The following is a 23,622-nucleotide window of genomic DNA, read 5'->3' as shown; positions in this document are numbered from 1 at the left end:
CCCCCTTCTGTGTTTTCCTTCTGCAGGTGTTTGCCTCTGGATGCCGCTCAGTAGCTGGGACTTGGAGCTTCATCCTCATCATCGTTGCCATCATCATCATCATCATCATCATCATCACCACCACCACCCTTGCCCTCCCTCTCCCGGTTCTCCTCTGCGCCCCCCTCCCTCTGCATCTCCCTCCCTCCCTCCTCTCCTCCGCGGCTCGTCTCCCTCCCTCCCTCCTTCCCTCAACCCCCCCCCCCCAAAGCATCCTCCTCATCATCTCGCGCAATCTCCTCTCCCGGGCTCCGGCAGAGCAGCCGGCGAGCGAGCCAGCGACGGGGGATCCACAAGGCACCGGGGAAGAGAGAGAGAGAGAGAGAGACGCACACGGGCGCGCGCGCGCGTACACGCACACGCACACACACACACACACACACATACACGGAGCGCCGCGATGCCTCGCACTCGGCTCCAGTAAGAGGGAACGGCCGCCTCTCCCCGTTTGGCCAACATGGTTTCGACGACGGAGGGACTGGGACTCGATCCGGCGGCTTGAGAGTGATTGCGATTCGGGTTGATATATTTTTTCCCCTTCCCGGGGTGGAGGATCCCTTCTCCCCCCCCTTTCCCTCCAAACCTCGCCCCCTCTTCCTCTTCCTCTCCCCTTCCTCCCCCCCATCACCCCCCTTTCCCCCCTTCTTCCTCCGGCTCTCATCTCTCCCTTCCCTCCTCCTCCTCTTCCTCCTCCTCCCCCCGGCCCAAATTTTTTAATTCCAAATTTTTTTTTTTTGAAACCAAGACCCCGCGGGAGGAAGATGGATGTCTCGTTTTGCCCGACCAAGGGGAGTTTTTGGAAGGTTTTCTGGCTCTGGAGCGTGTGGGGGGACTACTTGCTCTCCGTCTTGGGTTGCCCGGCCAACTGCGTGTGCAATAAAACCGAGATCAATTGCAAGAAGCCGGATGATGGGAACCTCTTCCCGCTGCTGGAAGGACAGGATTCGGGCACCACCAACGGCAACGCCAGCATCAACATCACCGACATCTCCAGGAACATCACTTCCATGTGAGTCCGTCCTTCCTGCCTTCCGTCTCGTTTTCTCCTTCGGGGAGCCCCTCTCTCTCTCTTCTCCTCCCCCCCCCCCATCATCCTCTGTCAGCGTTTCTCCTCCTTTCCCCAGCTGGGCGCCTTCCCAGGCGAGGGAAAAAGGGGGTGCGCGCGAACGTGTGAACCGGAGATCTCCCGTGCTCCGCCACCAAGCAGGAGGGGCGTCTGTACCCGGGGACGTGGGAAGAGGAGGGCGGGGGGAGAGAGAGAGGGGGGCATGACACCGAATGCAGATGCCCCCCCACCTCTTGGCACTGTCCCCCCAAAAATCATGCAGAACGAGGCATGCCAAAAAAAAATCCACCCTTCTTTTTCAGGGGGGGAAAAAGCAACAGTTTGGACAGGGGTATGGATGGGGGGGGGGAAGAGGAGAGGGTTTGGTAACAACCTTAGATTAGAACCCTGGATATTCCCCCCCCCCCCGTGTGTTTGTGTAAGATCCTGACTCCAGATATCTTCAATTTCTAGCTTGCTTCAGCCCCCTCCAGAAGGGTATACTCATTTCTCCCCTCCTTCTCTGTTATGGGAATCTGGCCATGTTCATGGGATGGAATTTCTCTCTCTCCATCTTCCTCTCTCTCTCTTCCCACCCCCCCCTTCTCTCCCAGTTTGTGAGAGGAGAAATCTCACCAGTCCTGCAGCTGATCTTACGCCTATCTTATATATGCCCCCCCCCCCCCCAATTTTCTCTCCATGTCGCTTGGAAGAAGGAGGGGAAGGGGTTCCTCTCCTATGGCTCCTTCTGGCTCATGTTTTTTTTAGCCCATCTCTGGGTCTCTCGATCGCTATCTCTAAGAGGCTGCCAGCGAGGATCCTGAAGCCAAACGGTCTCCTCTAACCCCCAATTTCTGATGGTCTCGGAGCAGCCGAGGTGGTGGTTGTTTTAAACACAAGGGTCTTTCTTAGTAGAGGACCTTAAAAAAATAATAACGCTTGTATGCTGATTTTTTAAGGGGGTGCTTCAAAGCCAAGTTCCTCGATCCTGGTCAGGCGAATCTCAGCAGTTCAACCCCATGCGAGAGCGATCCCTCAAGATCTCAGTTCTACACGAATTTATTTTTCACCCATTAGAAGCTGTCCCTTGCTCTGTCCAAGGATGCCCTGCATCTTTTGGAGGAGCGAACGTGGCAGAAATGGGAGGCCACTCCGTTAGCCTTTGGCTAATTGAAAGAGGGCTCCGGGTGAGGAGCGTGTCGTTCCTCCTAGCCCATCCTCGTAAGTTGCCTTATGTAGTGCAAAAAATCGAGGTGGGGTGTGTGAAATGGGCTTGATCTCCTGGCAAGCCGATCCAGGAAGCCTGGGGAGCGGGAATGGGGAAAGGGTTGGGTGTTAATGAGTTAATTGATATCCTGGGGCTGGCAGACCCATCTTGAAAGAGGGGCAAATGATGAGGAAAAACTCCTTCGGGGTGCCTCTTCTTTCTACCCCCTCCCCCAAGAAGCCAGATTGATGCAGTTTTGGAATAACCGCCCAATGGCTTGTTTCTGGTCTATAGTTGATGGCTTTGTGGTATATCTGCATGTTGTTGTTTTTTCCCCTGTTCAGAGTGAAGCGACATGTTCTCCATGGGCTTGTCCTGTGCGGAGAATGACTTATGCCCCAGCAGGGCAGAATAAGTCCACCAAAGACTGCAGAGACGTAGACAGCTTTGGGAAGAGAAAGGAAAATACAATAGCTTATGATGTTTTTCATCCTGCTTGAGTGGTTGCCTGGAGGGAAGTGCGACTCTCCAAAGGTGACTAGGCAGGAGCCTAGTTTTGAAGGCCACACGTCTCCTCCCCCACAAATCAGCCCCACGTTGTTCATGTTCTTCCTTTGCCAAATATTCCTCCATGGATTCTGGAAATAACACTGTAGTCTGTTGCCAGCTACATCTCTGTTCCCACAATACCATGTAAAAGTAGGAAAAATTAATAAAAGAAAGCAGTGTTATCTTTCAGGCCAGGGATTTTTGGCCTTTGGACCCTCAGATCCTTGCTTTCAAGGTGAGGGTGACAAGTCAACTCTCTCGGCCACCTTCCATGGCAACACTATGCCTTGAATGTAAGTCTTCTGACAATTTTGTTACTGGTACATTTGAGGCAGTGTGTCTATATCATAATCTGAACTGCTGGGGGAGATATGATTATGTGAATCTTTTGTATCCGGAAAATAACTTCACTGCTTTGGAAATGATGATCAAGCTGCTAGCAAGGCAGACGAAAGACCCTCTCAAACTCCAGAATAAGTAAAGGCCGTGTGTATTTCTTCTTCTTCTTCTTCTGAAGATGGAGAACACATTTAAAATATTTATTATTATTTCTTTTTTCTTTTTAAGTCAGGAAATGGTAGAAGGGTGTTTGGCTTTCTAGAGAATTCGGTCTGTTCAGGAGCCACTACCAGGTTTTTCAAAAATAGCTAAAAAGTCATAGTGAATGTCTACAATTTATTTACAGCATTATGCTTTTGTGTTTCGAGCTCAAGACAAGGAAATGTCTGGTTTTGTGTGTTTGTGTGTGTGTGTGTGTGTGGGGTCCCAAGGAGGAGGTCTTTACATTCCATCAGTGTGGTGGCACCGTGGCTACCAGCTACAATGGCTGAATGGAACTTCTGTCTTTAGATGCAGTATACCTGCATATACCACCCAAGTTCCTCGGAACATACACCCTTAGAGGGCTAGTGCTGTAGGCCTTGGATGTGGACCACGTGAATGTGTAGGTGCACACAGGTGGAAGCAAGATATAGATCTCAGAGAAGGGAGAAGGTATATTAAAGCAGTGGTCCCCAACCTTGGGCCTCCAGATGATCTTGGACTATAACTCCCAGAAGCCTTCACCACCACCTCTGATGGCCAGGATTCCTGGGAGTTGAAGTCCAAGAACATCTGGAGGCCCAAGGTTGGGGACCACTGTATTAAAGTGATGATGATGATGATGATGATGATGATGATGATGATGATGATGATGATGATGATGATGAAGAAGAAGAAGAAGAAGAAGAAGAAGAAGAAGAAGAAGAAGAAGAAGAAGAAGAAGAAGAAGAACCCACCAAATCATAGAATTCGGCCAGCATGGAAACTGGGGGTTATAGCACATACACATACAGAGAGAAATGACCTGGACTACACCAGTCCTATCATGAATTTTATGATCCATACAAGTAGAGAAGGCGCATCAGCTGTCTAAATCATTGGCCAGTTCCTTGCCCGATGTTTCAATAATATTTCATGTAGCAAAGAAATCAGCACAACGGAGGTGGCGCTGGAAACCTGGCAGAAACATGTTCTGAACATTTATGGCTGATGAGTGGGGCAATAAGGAGAAGGCCAAGAATTGAGTACATTATGGTACTTGAGGCACAGCGAGGCAGGGTACTTCTCAGAACAACAGGTGGTGGACCAGTGGTAGAACATCTGCCTTCCATACAGAAGGGGTCAGCTTTCATCTCTGGCACCTCCAAGAAGGGCCAAGAAATGGCCGTAGCTGGAAAAGGAGATAGCCAGCCGGCACAGACCATATTGGGTCTGTTGGACCAGTCAACTGTCTTGATGTACAGCATCTTCTGGCATCTTTAATTAACAGCCGCATTGTAGATGGCAAGGCGGAGAGAGAAGGAAAGGCAAGGACTCCCTCCTCTGGATTTATCAAGGTGAATTTGCATGAGCAATCTGCTTTGTAAAATACAGATGGTCGTGGAATCAATGGATCCATTGTAATATTAAAAGTCTCCTTCCGAGAACCATTAAGGGCCTTTAATTTTATTATCTACGCCTCTTAGAGGAGGCCCTTTCCTTCAGAAAAAGAAACTGTGATGGTCAAGGGCAAGGGGGCTTGTAGATAGTTTGCAGTCAAAACCCCAAACAGCGTCTCTACCAGTCTTGCAATGGAGGAACAAAGGGAGTTTGGCTAAATCTGGTTCATGTAGGATTGTCGGCTTCGTGCAAGATTCTTTCCTAGCCCCATCAAGAAATGACAGGGAACAAACTGGCAATCTTCTGCCTGCAAAGCATGCCACCCAATGATGGTTCCTCCTGAAGCCTCTGAAGAAGGAGAACGATCATCCTCCCCCCCTTGGGCCCTGTGATCTCACATGGACTGTTATGGAATTCTTTCTACTGATACTAGCTGTGGAATGGACCTAGCATGTCATGGAGGAAGGCTGAGTAAATGAAACCTACTTGGCTTGCTGTGTTGATAAACTGACACATCTTTTGGAGATGGAGAGATGTGGCTCAGTGGCATCTTAGATGAGTTCTGTGCAGGTGGTACCAGTTTCAGCCCGTGGTATCATCATCTGGGAAAGATTCCTTCCAAGCAGGGTCAACGCTGGTCACCTAGATAGGCAATGCTTACGATACAGTGGCTTTCTACATTTGTAAATATTCTTAGGCAGTGGATCCTTACTTTGGGTCTCCAGATGTTCTTGGACTGCAACTCCCAGAAGCCTCCACCACGGGTTGTGCCGGATGGGGTTTCTGGGAGTTGCAGTCCAAGGACACCTGGGTTACTCAAGGTTGAGAACCAATGTTTTAGGAGAAAGGATATAGCTTCCCTCTGCAGAAGGCCTCAAGACCAAGCTCTAGTATCATCCAGAAAAGGCCAGGAAAAGTCCATGGGAAGCCACTCCCAGTTCAAGCAGACTATGGAGAAATGCTTCCAGTGCTTTCTGTGTTCGTAGATGTAGAAACCTCCCTTATTCATAAAGACAGCAAAGTGTGCAGGCTGAAGCTTGTCTGTCAGTGGAGACCCCCAGCATCCCTAGGTTCCATCCTTGTCTTAGCCATGGTGGAGGACCTGCAGTGTTTGCTGATATGGTAGGAACATACCATGGTTTTTATTTTACCTCCTGTCTTGAGTAGATCATATATAGCATGTTTGACCAATGCAATGACATCAGTATTGGGAACACAGTATTCATTAGCCCTTAAAACTGGGAGGGGTTGAGGGAGAAACCTGTTCACCTTCAAAGACTGGCCAACAGATATTATGGCCTATAATCCACTGGCTAGAGTAGAGTAGACCCATTGAGGTCCCATTGACTCAATGGGAAGTACATAGCAGTTATCTCAGAGGTCTCCAATAGTTGGAACTACCTGAATTTACTCCAAGGGAAGTTCCTCATCAAAAGTTTAGAGTTCTGTACACTCTTCTATACATTGAGGAGCTGAGGCTTCCTGGTTCTTGGGCATTAAATATGGAATATTATTATATTAAGGTCTCCTTAAACAAAATTATGCTTAAGGACCTGGAGGAACTGAGTGTTTGCTGATTCTAAAGGAAGTTTCAGAGATGAAAATAAGCTTGATCTCCCCATTTAGAAGTATTGGCCAAACAGAATATGGTGACATTTCATACTTTTCTATTGCTTACAATGGGTTTCTTTCTTTTTTTAAAAAAATGTTAAATTAAAATGTGCATTTTTAGGGTAAAATACATTTATAAATTGGTGTTTGTGGAAAAAGGAGGTTGAAATTTTATTTATTTATTTATTTAAACTTTTATACCCCACCCTCTATAATGGGATCTCAAGGTGGGTTACAGAGTAGTATAAAATTGTTTAAAAATATAATATATTTTAAAAAACCAACTAAAACACTCAAATATTAAATATATGTGCATATGTGTGGGTGTAGTGCACTTTCTCCTTTATATGCTGTGACAAGCTCAGCTCTACTGGTTATTTTAGAATTTAAGTAGGCATTGTCTTCAATTACAGTTCCCATCAGTGCTAGTCAGTATATCCAGTGGTGAAGAATGAGGGGAATTGTAGTCTGATAATGTCTAGACCCCTTTAACTCCATTATGAACTGTCATGGTTCCTTCCTACAGAATTCTAGGATTTCTAGCTGGTGGAATACTTTGAGTATGCTACTATAGCGCTGTGGCACAATGATTCTTCGCTAACAGCCTTTGGGATAGTTTGGCTTTCAGTTCCCAGAGTCACTGGCCATTAGGCATTCTTAGCTAGGGATTCTGGCAGTTGGTCCAAAATATGTGGATTGTAAAAGTGTGAGTTCTACATTGGTGGTTCCCAGATGTTCTTTGACTAAAATTCCCAAAAGCCTTCACCATTAGCTTTACTGGCCAGGATTTCTGAGAGTAATACAGATACACCTCTGGCCTGTTCATGGCTCTACCTGGTTGAGTATTTCCCACTTTGACTTAGAACTTCCAGAACTTCAGGCAGCAGCTTTCCCTATGCTGTACCTAAGAGTTATTTCATTGGTGTTGCTAGAGATTGAACCCAAGATAATCTACACACAAAACTGATGGTGTCACTTTGTACTGTCCATGATGGATCAAGGTGCTTCCAGGCAAAAGGTTTGTGAGTGACCGGTACTACTGAATCAACATGCCAGATGCAGTCATAGCATTTATGTAGCAATTTAAAGGTGTTTAACTCGAAAACAGTACAACATTTTGTAATCTTTCCAAGAATCTCTGTTCAGTATTATTGCCTTCCTGTTGCTGAAAGGTAGAGGATGGAGAGCTTAATCCAGGAACAACAATTGCCCAGGAATTTGTGTTTTTCCTTCCCCCCTCCCCAAAGTTTGAAGTGTAGTACACATAAGAGTTGGACCAGCACATTTCCACCTTGTTACTTGGCCTCTTAGCTGTTATTCCATGGGTTATTAGCTAGCACAGTATCTGTGGGGGTGTATGGGTTCGAAGGCTTGAGGAGGGGTCAGAATAAACATTATAGCTAGCACATTGCTGAAAGAGAAAATAGCTTAAATGCTGAAACATATTTGAGTCTCAACACAAACTTTCCATCCACCCCTATGTCACTGTCCAGAGTTCCGGACAAGGACGTTACTTAGCAAGACCCGAAGAAGCCAATTATTTTTATGAGCACAGCATGTGTGCTCCCATTGACTCAATGGAAGCTGATGACTCTGAGTTCATGGGGGCAATTCAACCACTCCAGGTTTTAGCCTGAGTTTTACAGGAGTGGCCCAAAATGCATCCAGCACCCTGGAGAGCGCCTTCAAATTTGTGCCCAGATTAGGTTCATCACTCCTGTGGAATTGGTGTTACCAGTGCCTGTTGTGATGAACGATGGCTCTTCTCCAGGAGCCCTGGTGGTCAGTGCGTGGAAGAAGGTCCCATAGATTCCCTCTGTGCTCCCATTTGGTCACGCAGACAACATGATCATCACAAGACGTTGTTTTAGATGGATCTCTTCCATTTCCACACCAGTTCTTGGACACATCTGATCTCTGTTCCTTGCTGCTGGGAAGAGACTGGGTGCTGTCCATTTTTGAACTGGCACCATGAGGATGTGGCTAGCAGATCCTTGGTTAGAAGGTAGGCGCTCCAGATGACCTTCTTGGCTTATCTCAATGGAGCTTTGGTTCTCCCTCCCTAGTCTTTACCTCCACAGAACTGTGCCAGGGGCAATGAGGCTGGGATTACCGGTGCAACCACGGTGCCATCCTTTGGCCTTGGGCCCCTGCCAGCTGTTTGCACATGTGTCATCTTGGCTGGAGAGAGAGAGGTCTCCCGCAGTGCCGCAAGGTGGCCCCAGCCTAGATGCCTCTGCTGGAAGCAATTAACCCACGCCTGCTCTGCTCCGAATTTTTGGCTGCCCTGCACAAATCCGCTACCTTCCGCGATGTTATCGTCCTTGCTGTAACTCAATCCGCTGTTTAAATGCATGTTGAGAAATTGAACAAAAGCCTCAATTAATTACTGTTCTCCTTTGGATGGGCTTTCCCCCTTCCCTCCCCCTCCCCTCCTCTCTCTGTCTCTCTCCAGCTAAGCATTTGTAGGGGGCGAAGCAAGTACAGTTTGCTCTTCTCTGCTGCAAATGAGGAACAAGGTCAGGAGGAACTTGAGGGAGTGGGAGAGACGAAGAGGCAGTGGGTTGGGAGAGCCTTACTGAGTGGCATCTCTACTGCATTTCAGGGAGGGCAGCTGTTCCGATCTTGAAAGTGCTTGGACAAACAGCTGTAATTCTTGCTGTAACCCTTCCTCGCCTCCAGCAGATTGAGCATGGAAGAAAGGAGTGCCCACTTCTTAAATATTATGTGGGGAGGTTGTAAAGCAACCAGATGCCAGTCTGGGGGAGGGGGATTGATCTCCTTTTAAAAACTGGATCCCTCTAGTCGACTGCTGCTAATTGTGCTGGTGATTGTTGAGAGGCGAGTTCCAGTCTCTTGATCTCCCTCCACAAGTTACATTATCTTTAGGTCAGTGTTGGTCTGCCCTTCCAGTGGAGGGCATCTTCAAAACGAGGTGAGTCCTTTGAAAGCCCTTCAAAGGGAGGGCTGCCTTCTCTAAAGGAGTCACAGGGTCACCCTAATATCCCATGACTATGTAGCTGATGACTGGGCCCGAAGGTGGCTACGCAGAAAAAGAGGACCGGTTTGCTGTACTGCCACTCAACCTTTTTTTTTTTTTTTTTGGCCACAACCAGAAACACAAAGTGAAAGAAACATAGGTTGGATCAGGACTGTATAGGTTGCATAATGAACCTTATAAGGTGAGTTGTTTCCAGTTTGTGGCCCCCTTCCGATATGCCCCCTGTTGACAATGGCTGTCCTATATCTTTAATAGGTGTGAAAGAAAGGTGTGGAACTCCAACTTGTGATGTGAGATGTTGCATGGAAGTGTTCCTCTTTCTACAGAACTATTAAACACCCTCTGTCCTCCTCTTTCTCTTCTTCTTCCTCCTCCTCTTTCTCCTCATGAGGTTAATCTTTTGGAATGCCCTGCATTCAGTTATGATGCTACTATGTCTCTTGTGCTGCTCTATTTGGATTAACGAATCTAGTCCTGACTCTTGCCAATTTGTCACGGCTTTGCTCTACTTCCCAAGGAGGACAATCCTGATGAAACACAAGGGGCATGCGTGTGTGTGTGTGTGTGGGGGGGAATGCTTTTCTCCTAATGGGTCATTGCTCTTTCACATTTCCTAGCCCTGTTGTCTTTGCTGATGATGGAGAGTTAAAAACTAGAGCCAGCCATATGAGGTGGTCTGGTCTAATTAAAAGAGGACTAAGAAAAGCAGTTTGAAAGCATGTAAAAATGCGAGCAGATAAATAGGTACCACCATGGTGGGAAGGTCATGGCATTCTGTGTCTAGTCACGCTGGCCACGTGACCATGGAAACTGTCTTTGCACAAACGCTGGCTATATGGCTTGGAAACGGGGATGAGTTGGACACGACTGGACTAAATGTCAAGGGGAACCTTTACCTTTACCTAAGGAAAGTTGAAGGCAGCAGGAGAAAAGACCAAATATGAGATGGATGGGCACCATAAAAAAGCCACATTTTTATTTAAAAAACAGCTGTTCCAGAGGCTGTGGCACCACTGGGCATACAACCATCTTGTACAAATGCTTTGTGTTTTTCTCTGTCCTTCTGGAAGACATTGATCCCCGTTCCGACATTCAGCCTAGGACTGACCTAAATTTGTGATGAGAGAGAGCCAGCTGACGTCCTCCTTTCCATCTTTGCTTCCTTCATGGGAGAGGGATTGATTCATTCCAGATCACATGGAAAAGCCCGAATGTGTAGGGAAGGCACGCCCACGCAGTAGGGACATCTGAAAAATCACGGTTCCTCTTTGCATGGACAGGCTGAGCTGAAAGAGAAGGTTTCTCCTTTTAGACCACCATTCTCTATGTGAAGAGAGCCAAGAGAGAAGGAGGAAGTCAAGGCTTCTCCATGTCCTCAGGTCTTCGGTTAACCTGATCCTGAATGGCTGAACACAACTTGTGTAAAACCTGGTCTACCTCTCACTTGGCTTCCCGAGACTGTGCTGCTGCAGAGGTCTTGATGCACATGGCAGACTCTATTTATTTGCTGCTCTTGCTCACTGATGTTGATAGGAAGGGTGCAATTTAGGTCAGGCTTGTTTGCCTTGCTGTATCCCGTTGCGTGGTGGCTTTCAGACTATATCCCGATGAGGCCAGGGTTACCTTGACCGCTTCTCAGGAACTGCTGAAAAAGAATGAAATTGTGAATGGTGGATGAGATTCCTTCTCAAAGTCTAGGCAGGCAGGAAGAAAGAAGAGGCCAGAATAAGTACCAAAATGCTCTGAAAACAGGGGATGGAGCAACATGGTGTCAATTTCGCTTCTAGGAGTGTCTGGATTGATGGAATGAAATCTTCCCTTGACTACGTCTATGGTGGGAATCAGCGATATGACACTCTTTCTGTAGTCCTAGTCCATCCTTTTGTGTAGGGGGTGTGGCTGGCAATTTTTCCATGTGATGGTGCTCACTTAGATACCCCCTTCTCTGTCATTTGTACTAACCTTGCCAGAGAGGTCTTTATCTCTCCTTTGCATGAGAGCTACTTAGAACCGAAATCCAGTAGTAGGGCACAACTAGAGTAGACCCATTAAATCAGTGGGAATTGGTGAGTCAGCTTCTCCTTAAGGTTCACTGGTTCAGTGGACCTTCTGTAGCTGCTGCTTGCTATTGGATTTCAGTCGTTATGTAGCTGCCTCAAAACACAACTGATGTTAGCACCATATTAGCAGGGTGACGTGATTTTAGCCCTCAGGAAGACTTTCATACCCACTTTGAAAGCTCAGAAATTCATTAATATGGATCGATGAATTATCTGTTTCACTTACTTCCATATTCATACATTTTGAAATTTTCTTCCCCCATGGAAAGCTGTTATGAAAAACAGACCGGGTTCAAATCTCAGCCACCAAATGAAGTGCATACGGCGATTGCAAGCAGGGCCATGCTTTCTGTGTCTGTTAAGTAGCTGCGAAAGATGAGGCACCTGTCAGAACAGAAAGAGTGGCAACCCTAATTCAGAACTACAGGCATGCCTAATTCAAAACCACAAGGTGTCTCTCTCCCTTTCAGCTTTTCTGACACCCATTGCTATCTAAATCCCAAGACTTTTCTATCCATTGTTTCTGTAACTTTGAGGAGTTTGGAAAATCCCACCGGTCCATTTTCTGAAGCACTAGTTTATCCACTGAGGCACAGCTGGGAGGACTCTGGGTGTGACTCTTTAGAAGCTAAGTCCAACCCCAACAAGGACCATACTCTTTGGAAAAGGAATCTGGAAGGGACTGGAAACCAGTTTCCTTTTTAAAAAGGGCAGAAGTGGTGGAACAAGGGTCAGAGGAAGGCTGCACCTCATTTGAAGAGAGAATTGGGGCCGTCCCCTGTTACTGCTGGTATTGTTATTAGTCCCAACAGGAAGTCCAGGGCCTTAAAACAGATGGAGAGATGGAGGTTCTCCAGATACAACCTGTTCCCCAACTCTGCATAAAGGAGAACTAGCCTCTGTTTCACTGATGGGTAGAACACAGAAGACGTGGAATGGGCAGGTGCGTTTTTCAATCTGCTGCCCTTTCTGGGCACATGGGAGAAAGAAAATCAGGGAGAAAGCTATACGATGCCCTTTTCCTTCCTCTTTGTCAGGCTAACAGAGCCCAGAAGCAAATAATAGAAGCCCCATCAGGCCAGTGACCATAGTTTGGAAAAAGCCAATCCAGAATCCAAAGTGTTTGACACAGATGGCTTGTTTTGAGAGATGGCATTCCAATAGTCGCCAATTCCTTCTCATGGAAGGGAAATATATTGACATTCAACTTTAAAGAAAAAAAACACACACAACAACTCTGCTCCAGAAGCTGTTTAAGCAATTTGTTTTGCTTGTATGTCTTTTGTGCCGGCCTGTAAAGATGGTCCGACATCAGCTTGGTTTAAGTTGGCTACTCTCAAGCAGAGACAGAAAACGATTTTCATGGGCTCTCGAGAGCCTTGGTGGAAATCATTTGTGTCCACCTCCCGAGACTCATTGCAGGGAGAAAATGAACCATGCCTCATGAATTTCCATATTCGTGACGGTTTTAGGGCTTTTCAGGGAAATAAAGCGCACAGAAGACTCTGTGCACATTTTTAAAATATGAAGCTGTAAAACATGGTACAATCGGGGGAAAAATGCACACAGACAAGTTTTAATCCATGACAGGAAATCTTAGGGACACGGTGCAAAGAAGCCGGCATGAATTTCAACACCGGAAGGGGGCGGGGGAAAACCCAGAGTCCAACAACATGTTACAAAATAAGGATAAGCAAATTTGCAAGAGAATGTGGAGAAATGCAATAGAGATGACAGCGTTTCCTGTCTCCACTTTCCACTCAGCAGTGTAGAAATTGCTCTCTGTTTTGGAATTACAGATCTGGATAGCTCAGTGGTGTAGGTCTCTGGCTGCAGAGCAAGAGGTTGGGAGTTTGGTTCCTTACCATCTCTCCTTAACAGAGGCCGGACTCAGTGATCAATAGGGTCCCTTCCAGCTCTGCCGTTCTAAGGTTATAGATGATAGAAAGTTTGATTTTGGAGATGGCAGTGGCTTTGCTCCCTGGGTGCCTGCTTACCCCCCCCCCCACTTCCATTAGCTCTGTGACTCTGCCCAGTGGTGTTTGAGTGTACTGCACTATGTATTGTTGAACAGGTGATGTACAAAACCCACATGTCCCGTCACACCCACTCACACAGACGCAGAGTGCAAACACGTTACTCTGCAAACTTGTCACTCTAGGACCTGTCTCCAGGGCCCATCATCTTTGATCTCACACGGACACATCCTTAGGTTTCATCTTTAGGGCCAGACATTGCGAGGAATGAGAAGCAGCTGAACTGGGACGCTTAGGCAGCTCCCTAATTTTCATGTAGGTGAGATGATGGGTTTGGGATCCCATCAAAACGCATCAGGTCTTTGTGAATCAGCTCTAGAGGACCACCTCCCTTCAACCCACCCAGCCTTCTCCCCATCATCTCTGCGTCAGGGGAACTTGGCTGCGTGTGTTCCTTCTGCTGTAACATTTGGTGCTGCTGGGGCACTTCTCACATTCTCTGTGTGCCGTCTGATGCCGTGGGAGGGACTCTGTATCATAGGAAAGAGAGAGTGTGTGGAGGACACAGGCGTGGAGGTGCTGGACCATCTGGCTATCCCTTATTTCTCAGCTTCTACTGTTGCTACGGGCTGAGTGTCTGCTGTGTGTCTTCTTCCTCCCCACGTAAACACCTAATGCATACATGTGTTGTTCCCTCAAGCAAATATCTAGATGGGGAAGCTGCCACCTACTCCCTTGATACATAACATCCATGTGATCCTCTTTGATTATGTCATAGGGGATAAGAGGGCAGTGTTTGAGCAATGAAATGCTGTGTGTCTCAAAGAGACTGCACTTAAAGGAGGGGGGGAAAGGGATTTGGGCATTAAAGGGGTGAGATGAATGTTTGTTTGTTTCAAGGCAGAAACGCTGAAATCCTACACGGGGAATCAGTTGTGTTGCTGTTGCTTTGAACAGGAAGTCTCAATCTCTTGTGCCTTCCATGGCCCATCAATCCCCTGTAGGAGAACCTTAATCCCACTGGGATAAAAGCAAAAAGCCCCCTTTCTACAAAAAGGCCATTAGTGGCTTGTCTACATGAACCGTTTTATTATAGTTAGCACTTACGGTTTTGAGTGCACAAAAACGTTGCAGTAGTATGAAGGAGAGTAAATAGAAGCAAAGCAGATGTACATATGCGTCTTTGTCCAAGTTTCTGTAGTAGGTGAAAATTATTGTGGAAACATGCATTCCACTGAAACTGTTTGCAAGCTACTGCCGGGATGTATACCACTGCCAGAGAGCCACTGGCTTAGGTTATATAACTTATATAAATAGGCACAGTCTTTGGAAGAACGAGCTGTCTTTAGGATAGGAATCAGAGCTTAGATAAGTGAACTACAGTTCCCAGGATCCTTCAGCTGACATAGCTGGACAGTTCGAAGAGTTACAACCCCCAAAGAAACAGTTTATTTCCCCCAAAAGTCTGATAGGTAATATTATGTGCTATTCAGTTGCTTCCAACTAACAGTAATCCTATGATTTAGTCACTTCCAAAAGATCTCATCCTTAACAGCCTTGGTCAGGTCTTAACAGACTCAAGGCTGTGTTTACCTTTATTGCGTCAATCCATCTCCTGTCCCCTCTTCTTCTTGTCCTGTTGCCGTCAGCTGTTGCTGGCATTATTGCTTTTTTCCAGGGAGCCTTGCCTTCTCATGATATGCCCAAAGTATGATACCCCACTTCAGTCATTTTAATGATACTGTGCTGATAAATGTACTCTGGCACACATCCCGCAAATGTTCTAGGAGCACTAGCAAGCAGCCAGCCTTCTAAATAGAAGAACAAATGTGTTCTTATCTATTCGAATAGCTCTCCAGTTGAGATCGGGTTTAAAGAATGAGTCCAAAGGAGCGAACGGAATGGGATTTGCGGACCTCTAGGACTAGAAAGATAATGACACCTTACAGACTCCTATATGTGGCTCGCCTGGAAGATTTTGAGGCTTAGCTAGGCCTAGTTCGGTCTAGCTTCCTGTTTGGAAGGAAATCTCCCAGCTAGCACTCTGGCAGGAACAGGAAGCTTGAGTGGAGCTAGGCCTAGCTTTGTCTCACAGCCTTCTAGTTGAGGTTCTTCTCCCAGACGAGCCATATTTAGGTGTTTGCGAGGTAGAACTTCTAGACCTGCCTCTTATTATTCTCTGCAAAACACATTTGTCCAAGGAAGCTATCTTTATATTTTCACCACCTGGATCCTGAAAAGGGAGGAACAACTATCTGAGGGAGGAGTTGAACAACTTGCTGGGAGGCGAGTGGGAGATGATGCGTGGTGACTTTTCCTGTGCTGGTGCCCTCCAGTGGTTTTGAGCAGCAGCTTCCATCACTCCTCGCTGACAGGGCCTGAGGTGAAGGATCGCGAGAGTCAAGGTTCCAAACATATGGAAGGCTGAAGATGAAGGAAGTGGCCATGGTTTTACCCTGGAGAATCCTGGAATTTGTAGTTTGTGGACACACTGAGAATTCTAGCACAGGATCCTAAGCACCTCCTTAAACTGCAAATCCCAGGATTCTCCCAGGTGGAGCCATGGCAATTATGGTGGAATCATAGTCTTAGGAAGATGTCATGTAGAGAGGCTCTAAGAGGAATCAAGTTACAAATTTTCACTTGGTCAACTAGAAGCATACTAGGAGAATATATATCCACCTCTCTCTCTTTCTCTAGCTAACCTAACTCAGAAATTTGTTCTGAGAAGGAAACAGAGAAGCTTCTCATCCTTTTGAGGAAGGGTGAGAGAAATATTAAGTAAATAGCACAATAGCACTGAGAGACTGCCTTTAAATAGATCACCCTTAGCTATTGTGCTACACAAGGTCCTTCAGACCTTGATGTTGTTGGGGTTAAGTGGTGGAGCGGGTGGATATAAATAAGCACTTCCTTGGTGAAAGGAAATTTTGTGGATCCATCAAGTCCTGGATTCAAATTCTGAGATACCTGACAACAGTATTTCCCACATCCTAGATAGTTGAGATGTGATGTGATTCCCATTGAATTAAAATTGGATGAACACTCCACATTTATACTCCTTTAGCAGTCAAGGGTATGGGGGATAGAATCTAATCCAACTGGAGTTGTATATCCAGAAGCAGTACTGTAGAGTGGTCATAGAGCTAAAGAGGACATCAAAGGTTCTCCAGTTCATGGCCAAACTGTTGCAGAGTTTTGAATGTGGGTAAAATTCTTCTAGCTGTGCAGTAGAAGTGCAGGGATTTACGGAGCAGATTAGCTGCCAGCTCCCCAGTTTAGTCCACCTCTTTTTCTCTCATCAACTGGCACTTACAGTCTCAATAACTCACTCTTGGTAAGAGAAAGAATAAAGAAACATTTTCATTATTTATTGTTCTGAACAGATCAAAACATGACTGACTGTTTTCAGCAAGAGGCCTCAGCAGATTAATGGACTCCAAGAGACACAAGAGAGGGGTGGCTGAAGGCTGAGATCAGAGAGTCAAGGCTCTCTTTAAATTTGGAGACATGGAAAGGATGATTGGTTAGTGCTTGATAGATTGATAGTACCTCTCAGCCACACCTACTAGAAGCAGCATGCGAGGTTGCAGAAAGTTTAGCACAAACATCCCTGATATAGGATACATACTGTTACAGAAACTCTCTTAAGTGGCCATCTACTCTCTGCTTAAGAACTTCTAAGTTCTAGATGTACTAAGGCAGTCTGTTCCACCAGTAAATAAATCACTGGGAACCAGAAATCCTTGATGATCTATTGTAAATTGTTCAACATCCTATCAGTTGATCTTGGTCTCCCTTCTGTCTACACCAACACGCGGTAATATTGACTCAGTTTAAGCTGTGAGCGCTCTTGCTTTACGGCAGTGCTTTATAAAGAGGCCAGCTCTTCAGGAAACTGGAGTAGACAAGGCTGCATAATTTTAGAAGGTTAGTGGGAGCGGCAGCCTCTTACTGAACCCAGGGTGAAGGATGCTTCTTCTTTTGCATTTGTAAGTAATAAGAGCGCTCCCGCCAAGTCTCCTTCCTGTCTCTAAAAATATAACATGCTAAGGAAAGGTTTATGTACATAACTCGGCTTCCAAGAGAGGAGTGTGTGCCAAGAATCCAGGAGCAGCTCAGAGGTGCCGGCCTCTCCATCGGAAATAGGACCAGAGGCAAGCTCTGCCGATGAACCCTCTTCGTTGTGGCCATGGGTGCAAAGGGACCTCTGTTACATCCTTGTGCAAGTGGAAGCCATGTTGCTTTCAATTGGGGCACATACAAGTCCAAACCAGAGATCACATGGACTGTGACACCCACAGGATGTTGCCATTTCTGCCACTTGAGTCTTCTGGGTTGTTCATGCATTAATTTAATTTATTATTGGCGCTTACATCCCACCCGACTTAGTGGGAACACTGCTCTGGGTGGTCATTACCATAGAAGATAAAATCTAATCCCCTGCCCACCATTCGCTGACGTAATTCATAGACAGTACAGCCCAAGCCCATGAACGCATGAAGTGGACATACCAAATAAAACCAAAGGAGTAGAAACCCAAAGATAAGAACAGACTTCAGGTGGCATTGGGACAAAGAGTGCATTTCCTGAGAGGGGAAGAATATTCTTAGAGGCTTCCCAAAGGAGTAAAGTGTTTAACTGCTTTGTAAAACTTGGGAGGGGGGGGGAAGAGAAGATCTGGCAGATCTCTAATGGAAGGCCATGTCAGGATCTGGCCCACCCCTGGCAGCAGCAGGATTGGGACCAGGCTGACCCAGGAATGGCCTGGTTTTTGCAGGCTCAGGCCCTGGCTGGTGTAGCAGCTGCTGGGCCACCCATGAGGCTCACCTGGAAACCTGGAGGGAAGGGCTATTGAAGGAGTGGTCCTCCCCCTCCCAGAACTGGCCTCAGCAACAAGGGTCTTCAGCTGTGCTGACTGCCTTGTTGCTCCTGAGTTCTGGAGTTTCTGTGTTCCTGTTTTGGCCCCTGCTTGCCTCTTGCATTTCTGGGTCTGGACTCCAGTGTTCCTGCATCTGTTCCTTTTCCTGACCCTTCCATGGTCCCTGCTTGCTTCTGCTGGTCTCCTGCATCTTGCCACCTTGTTCTGGTCCTGCGCCCTGGCTCCCAGCCTGGTGTTCCTGCCTCAGCTTGTTCGCAACCAACTGAGCAGTGAGTGCCTTTGGACTTGATACCCTGCATGGTGGACTGGGTCCTGGTGCCCTTGCCCCTGGTGAGAAGCTGCCTGGGACATCTTAGGCCATGACAGGCCCTTCTGGAGTCCAGGGGCCGCTACTGAGAAGGTCTGTAATCTAGCTGAATCCTTCCTTGCCATCTTCAGGGTGACCACCCACAGCGGTGAGGCCAAGGGAGACAGAGTGGAACGGGCAACATTTCTGTAGGAGAAATGCTGTAGGGCCAAGAACTGAGAAGTATATTCACAGGGATAAGTGAGGTAGAGTATTTTGCTAAGGGGTTGACTCTGTTGGCTTTGTTGTGTCTGTTGTGAATTTCCCATCACTCTGGTTTGCTGGATCAGTTTGGACTCTTGCACTATCTCTAGATGTGGGCATGAATTTAAAAAAATGAATCGCCAAATTGTTCAAAGATTGCTAATTCATTGATTCGTGTTCATACAAATCAATGCCCCCAACGAATATGAGCCAATGAATTTTTACTGATTTTGATTCATCAATTTGTTTGGCTATAAAACAGCCCCCAGGCATCTAAGGACACCAAAATTGTAGGGAAGCTTCCGCTAACTCTCCTCTACAATCCCTCTGTAATTATTGAAGGTTGGGTTTCAGATGTCCAAGTTATACATCCATAAAGTCCCCCCTGCAATGTTCCCCCCAGGCACCTAGAGACACCAAAATCACAGAGAAAGTTCTACTGTCTCTCCTCTACAAATCTTCCACGTTTTATGAAAATTGGGTTTTCCCAAGCGAGCTGTTAAAGGGTAATTTCCGGGGAGGGGGCATTTTGTGGGTGTATAATCAATTCATCAGAAAAAAAAACACACATAGATTCATAATTCGTGATTTGATGACCTTAACAAATCATGAATCAAACCAAATCACCATTTTTCTGATTCATGCCCATTTCTAATTATGTTTGTAGTGTGTTGAATCTTGGAGGAACAAGGATTTGCTGCCGGTACAGCAGATGATTTCAATCTTCTTGGCATCCCATTCAGTAGAAGAGGAAGAAATGAGACAGCTTGCTGTCACGGTTTTTCCAAGTGTTGCAGGTTTGATCCCTCTGGCCCCAGGTATAAAGAACCCAAGTAGAAATCTGGGGAAGGCCACCTTGCAAGAAATCATGAAGAGCTGCTGATAGCAACCAGGACTTGAGAGGATCGTTGGTCTCACTTGGTAGACAAGCACAATTCTGAAAAATGAGTTTGAGTTGAGTTTTCCTTCCATAGTTCTCTTATAATTTTGTAACCAGCCACAGCGTCCAGTCTCAAGTGCCTTAGATTCTGCCAGCAGTCTAGTGGAAGGGCTGTCCAAGGTCTTAATAAGATTGCCTTGGAAGACTGAAGTGGAAAAAGATGGTAGTGGTTGTTGACTTCTATGGGTCCAGGAACTTCAAAGCCCTGGCATGTCAGGTTTCCATTTTAATTTATATGTAGCTGGCCTGCGTTCTGTCATTTTCAACAACAGACTTGTCCTTTGAATCAACTCCTGGACAGAGAAAATACTTCAGTACTCTAAAAGTACTCTTATTTTTCTTTTTCTTTTTCCTGGCCTGTAGATGATAAATGTGAAAAACTATTTTCTGGTTAACTTCTGGATGCCAGATGAATGTTGAAACTATTTTAAAAGCAAGTTGGCAACCTAGGTGTATTGTTTTGAATGTGAGTGACACAAACACGCACGTCTCCTTGTCTACCAGATGTCAGATGGACTTTCAAACAGACCTGAAATCTCAGCTGGTGTTCCTTCTCTGCTTCTCATGGTGTCAAGGCAGAGAAGCAGATAAGGTTGAGTGACAGGGAAAGTGGGATCTTGGAGGGGAGTGAATTTGCTTCTGTGCTTTCCTGAAGATGCCGGCTGTTGAGGCTAGCTTGACACTTTATGCTCTGAAACTGTGCATACTTAAACAGAGTCAAAGCTTTCATCCAGTGTAGTAGTACTGTATTAATTACTCTGCTTGGAAGTGTCAGACTTCTACTTCAGCTGGGGCAATGATGGCTTTCTCAGCATTGCTGTCTGAGACCCTTCTCAATAAAGATGCAATGGATTAAATATGGCATCTTCAGTGCCATTCACATTAAATCCATAGAGAGAATTTCCTTTACCTAAAGACCCTTGGGAAGTACAGTTTGATGAATTTTGGGGTGATGGTTAGGATCTGTAATGGCAAATTTTCAGTACCTCATTGAACTGATACTCCTAATAGTCTCCAGAAACCATGGTGGTTATGATTGATTATTGATATATGCTAGCAGTGTAAAAATGAATCCATTGTGTAATAAATGGACAGTGATTTCCAGACTTCTCCTGATCTGCTACAGAAGAGGCAAAGGTTGATAGCATAGATTTCAGGTTTGATCCTTTATGTCCTTGGTGTAAATATACCAAAAACCATCAGGTCTGGATGCATATCTTGCTCGAGGTTCTTAGGTTGCCTGCCCAAGTGGTGTTGAACTATTATTCCCAGACAGCATGATTAATGGTCAAGGTTGATGGGAGTCGTAGGTCAACAACATCTGGAGGCCCAAGATCAGGGCCTGCTGCAGCCTGTCCTGACTCAGATAGACATTTTCATCTGTTCCAGTGGTTCTCAAACTTGGCTCTCCAGATGTTCTTAGCCTACAACTCCCAGAAATCCTAACTAGCTCAGCTAGTGGTGAAGGCTTCTGGGAGGTGCAGTCCAAGAACATCTGGGAATCCAAGGTTGAGAACGACTGATCTACACCATCATTGTCTTCTCCTCCTCCTCCTTGATCTGGATGAATAATGGACTGTGTTCCAGATCCCTACAGCCATGGCTTATTATCGTGGTCTCTCTTACTGCGTGCCACATGTCTCCTCCTTTGAAAGTATCCATGAGACTCTTTTCCGGGAAGAGGCGTATCTTGGTGCTTATATTACTGTCTTTAGTGCCCTGCAGACTGAAGGCACGAAAGAACTAAACAGTGCTTGTGAGACTGGGTTTGTGAGGTCACCACTAAGAATCACCTTATTCTTGCTGGACATGGAAGGGACACGGCTCTTCTCTCCTACTAGCCATGGCTTCTGGGCCAAGTATAGTTTAAACCACTGGAGGGCAGCACAGTGTATAAGAAGAATAGGCATCAGGTGGAAGGAAAGGGATTTGATGTAAATATTCGGCAGCATCTGGAGGACGTAGCAGGTGGGGCGAGACGAAAGAGGTGAACTGGGACAATGGAGCAGAGGGTTTCTTGATTTGCCTCTGCTTTTTCTCCGCAGAGAAGTGTGGTTGACATTGGTTAGGATTTCTTGGCAAAAGCCTCCCTTGTTTCTCTAGAAAGTGTGAGTTTTGTGATGGAAGGTTTCTTGACATGGAGATGTTTGTACTTGGTGTGCTGTGGGAAGCTATGATGGACGTGAGTTTCCCAATCTATAGGCCTCAACACACTGTGTTGTGTCTGTGTGACATAAGGTGACATCCACGCAGTCTGGGTTATTTGGAAGGAAGAAATAGTAGCCAGGACTAGTCTGCTCTGGATTTGACATTCATTGAACTGACATTTAAACTGATGTCCGAACCATGTCTTATGATGGGTGCACGCATCCAGATTGGTGGTGTAAGGAATGGCTGAAAGGAAAAGGCCATTTAACACTGGGCTGTAGCAAGATCTTTGTGCAGATGTGGTGGGAAGGTACATCTGGATTGACTGGAAAATTTCTGGCTGATCTTCAGGAGGCTGGCAAGGTTTTCTGACTCACAATGTAAATCTCGCCCCTGAAAAACCCACAGTGTTTCAAGAGGAAAGCCTTCCAGCACAAACTTAGTAAAATACATTCCTGAGTTAGTATGACTCTTTTTTTGTTTATTTTGCTTTTTTTCCTGTGGGAAGCAAGAAAGATGGAAAGCTGTGAGGTGGGGATGAGAAGGTTGCAAGGCATAGATGAGATTATTTTCCCTCCCCTTGTTTTTATCCTGCAGGCATCCCGAGTTGCTGGAAAGGAAAGCTGAGGGGGGAAATGATTTTTGTGTGAAATGACTTGAGAGGTTGTTTCTGATCCCTGTCACCAGCTTCTAGATTGAGCATGTATTTATCCTGTTCCTTCTTTCTTACAAAATGTTTCTCTGCCTTAGCCACTGCTTTGCGCTGACTCTTGTTCATAGGCTGTGAGACACCAGTGAAGAGAAAAGCAAGGTGGACATTTCCTTATTTGTGTCTTAGAACTGTACAACTAGACATCAGCCCTTGTCATTGAGGAACAGTGGAGAATCGAACTCAGAACCTCTGGCTCTGCAATCCAATGTTTACATTGGGTCCTTGTCTTATGGAATAAACTTCCTTCTTTTTCTCCAACAACGGCAGCTTTGACTGTTAGAATCTCTTTCTTCTTTGTTTGTTTTAAAATCGCATTTCTTATCGGAGATCAAATACCCTTCTTGTGCATTCTGGAGCCTCTTGTGGAGTGGGTCCAGTGGAAACAGATGACTTTGATTTCATGGCAGTGGTGAATTCACTCCAAGTTTTAGGCCAAACCTTAAAGACATTCTCCCAGGCTCTGAATTCATTTGGGGAGGACATGGTTCAGCACCATGGATAGGTCCTTCAAAGTTTGGGCTAAAAGCTGGAGAAGGCTCATTTCTCTGGGGAAATCAGAGTGCAGCCTCTGCTGCTTAGAAGAAGACTCTTCCAAGCCTTCTTCCTATTCCCCCAAATCCTGGGAACCCCAGAAAAGTGCTTAGAGGATGTTTTCAGTCCTGTTTCCACCACCACATCCAAACCACAACCGCTCTGATTTGCTGTCTCCTGATGTGTCTTGTAACTTCCATTGCATGTTAGTGAACCTTGTCCTTGATCTTCAGTAGAAGGTTCCCCAGAGCAAAGGGCTTTCTTTGGAGTGGACTGATTGGCCAGTGAGCTTTGCCTGTGGAATAATTTGCCTTCTTAGCACTCAGAACAAGCGTTGTTTTTTCTTAATGAACCCAAGCTTTCCTCTTACTAGTTTCACATTTTTGCTTGTTCTTATCGTGTTGGTTTTGAGATCTTGCCTTGTTAGTCTGCTAGGCAGCCAGATTGTTTA

At 46.1% G+C, this 23,622-nt stretch overlaps 1 protein-coding gene across 3 annotated transcripts in view; it reads left to right on the top strand.

Moving 5' to 3' along the window:
• The first annotated feature begins 280 nt into the window (after positions 1-280).
• The window catches only part of NTRK3 (neurotrophic receptor tyrosine kinase 3), a 320,443-nt gene continuing 297,101 nt past the window's right edge, over positions 281-23,622 (top strand). Inside the window, exon 1 of one of the 3 annotated variants that reach the window (XM_072981881.2) lies at positions 281-1,048. In XM_072981881.2, the coding sequence (XP_072837982.2) occupies positions 801-1,048 (248 nt within the window). In that variant the 5' untranslated portion in view covers positions 281-800. The remainder of the gene's footprint in view (positions 1,049-23,622) is intronic. The other 2 variants (XM_072981880.2, XM_020781727.3) reach the window with 2 other exon arrangements.

Source organism: Pogona vitticeps, chromosome 12 (assembly GCF_051106095.1).
Source record: "Pogona vitticeps strain Pit_001003342236 chromosome 12, PviZW2.1, whole genome shotgun sequence".
Classification (NCBI taxonomy): Eukaryota; Metazoa; Chordata; class Lepidosauria; order Squamata; family Agamidae; genus Pogona; species Pogona vitticeps.
The sequence above is the reverse complement of the archived record's forward strand: the minus strand, read 5'-3'. Positions and strand labels throughout refer to the sequence as shown.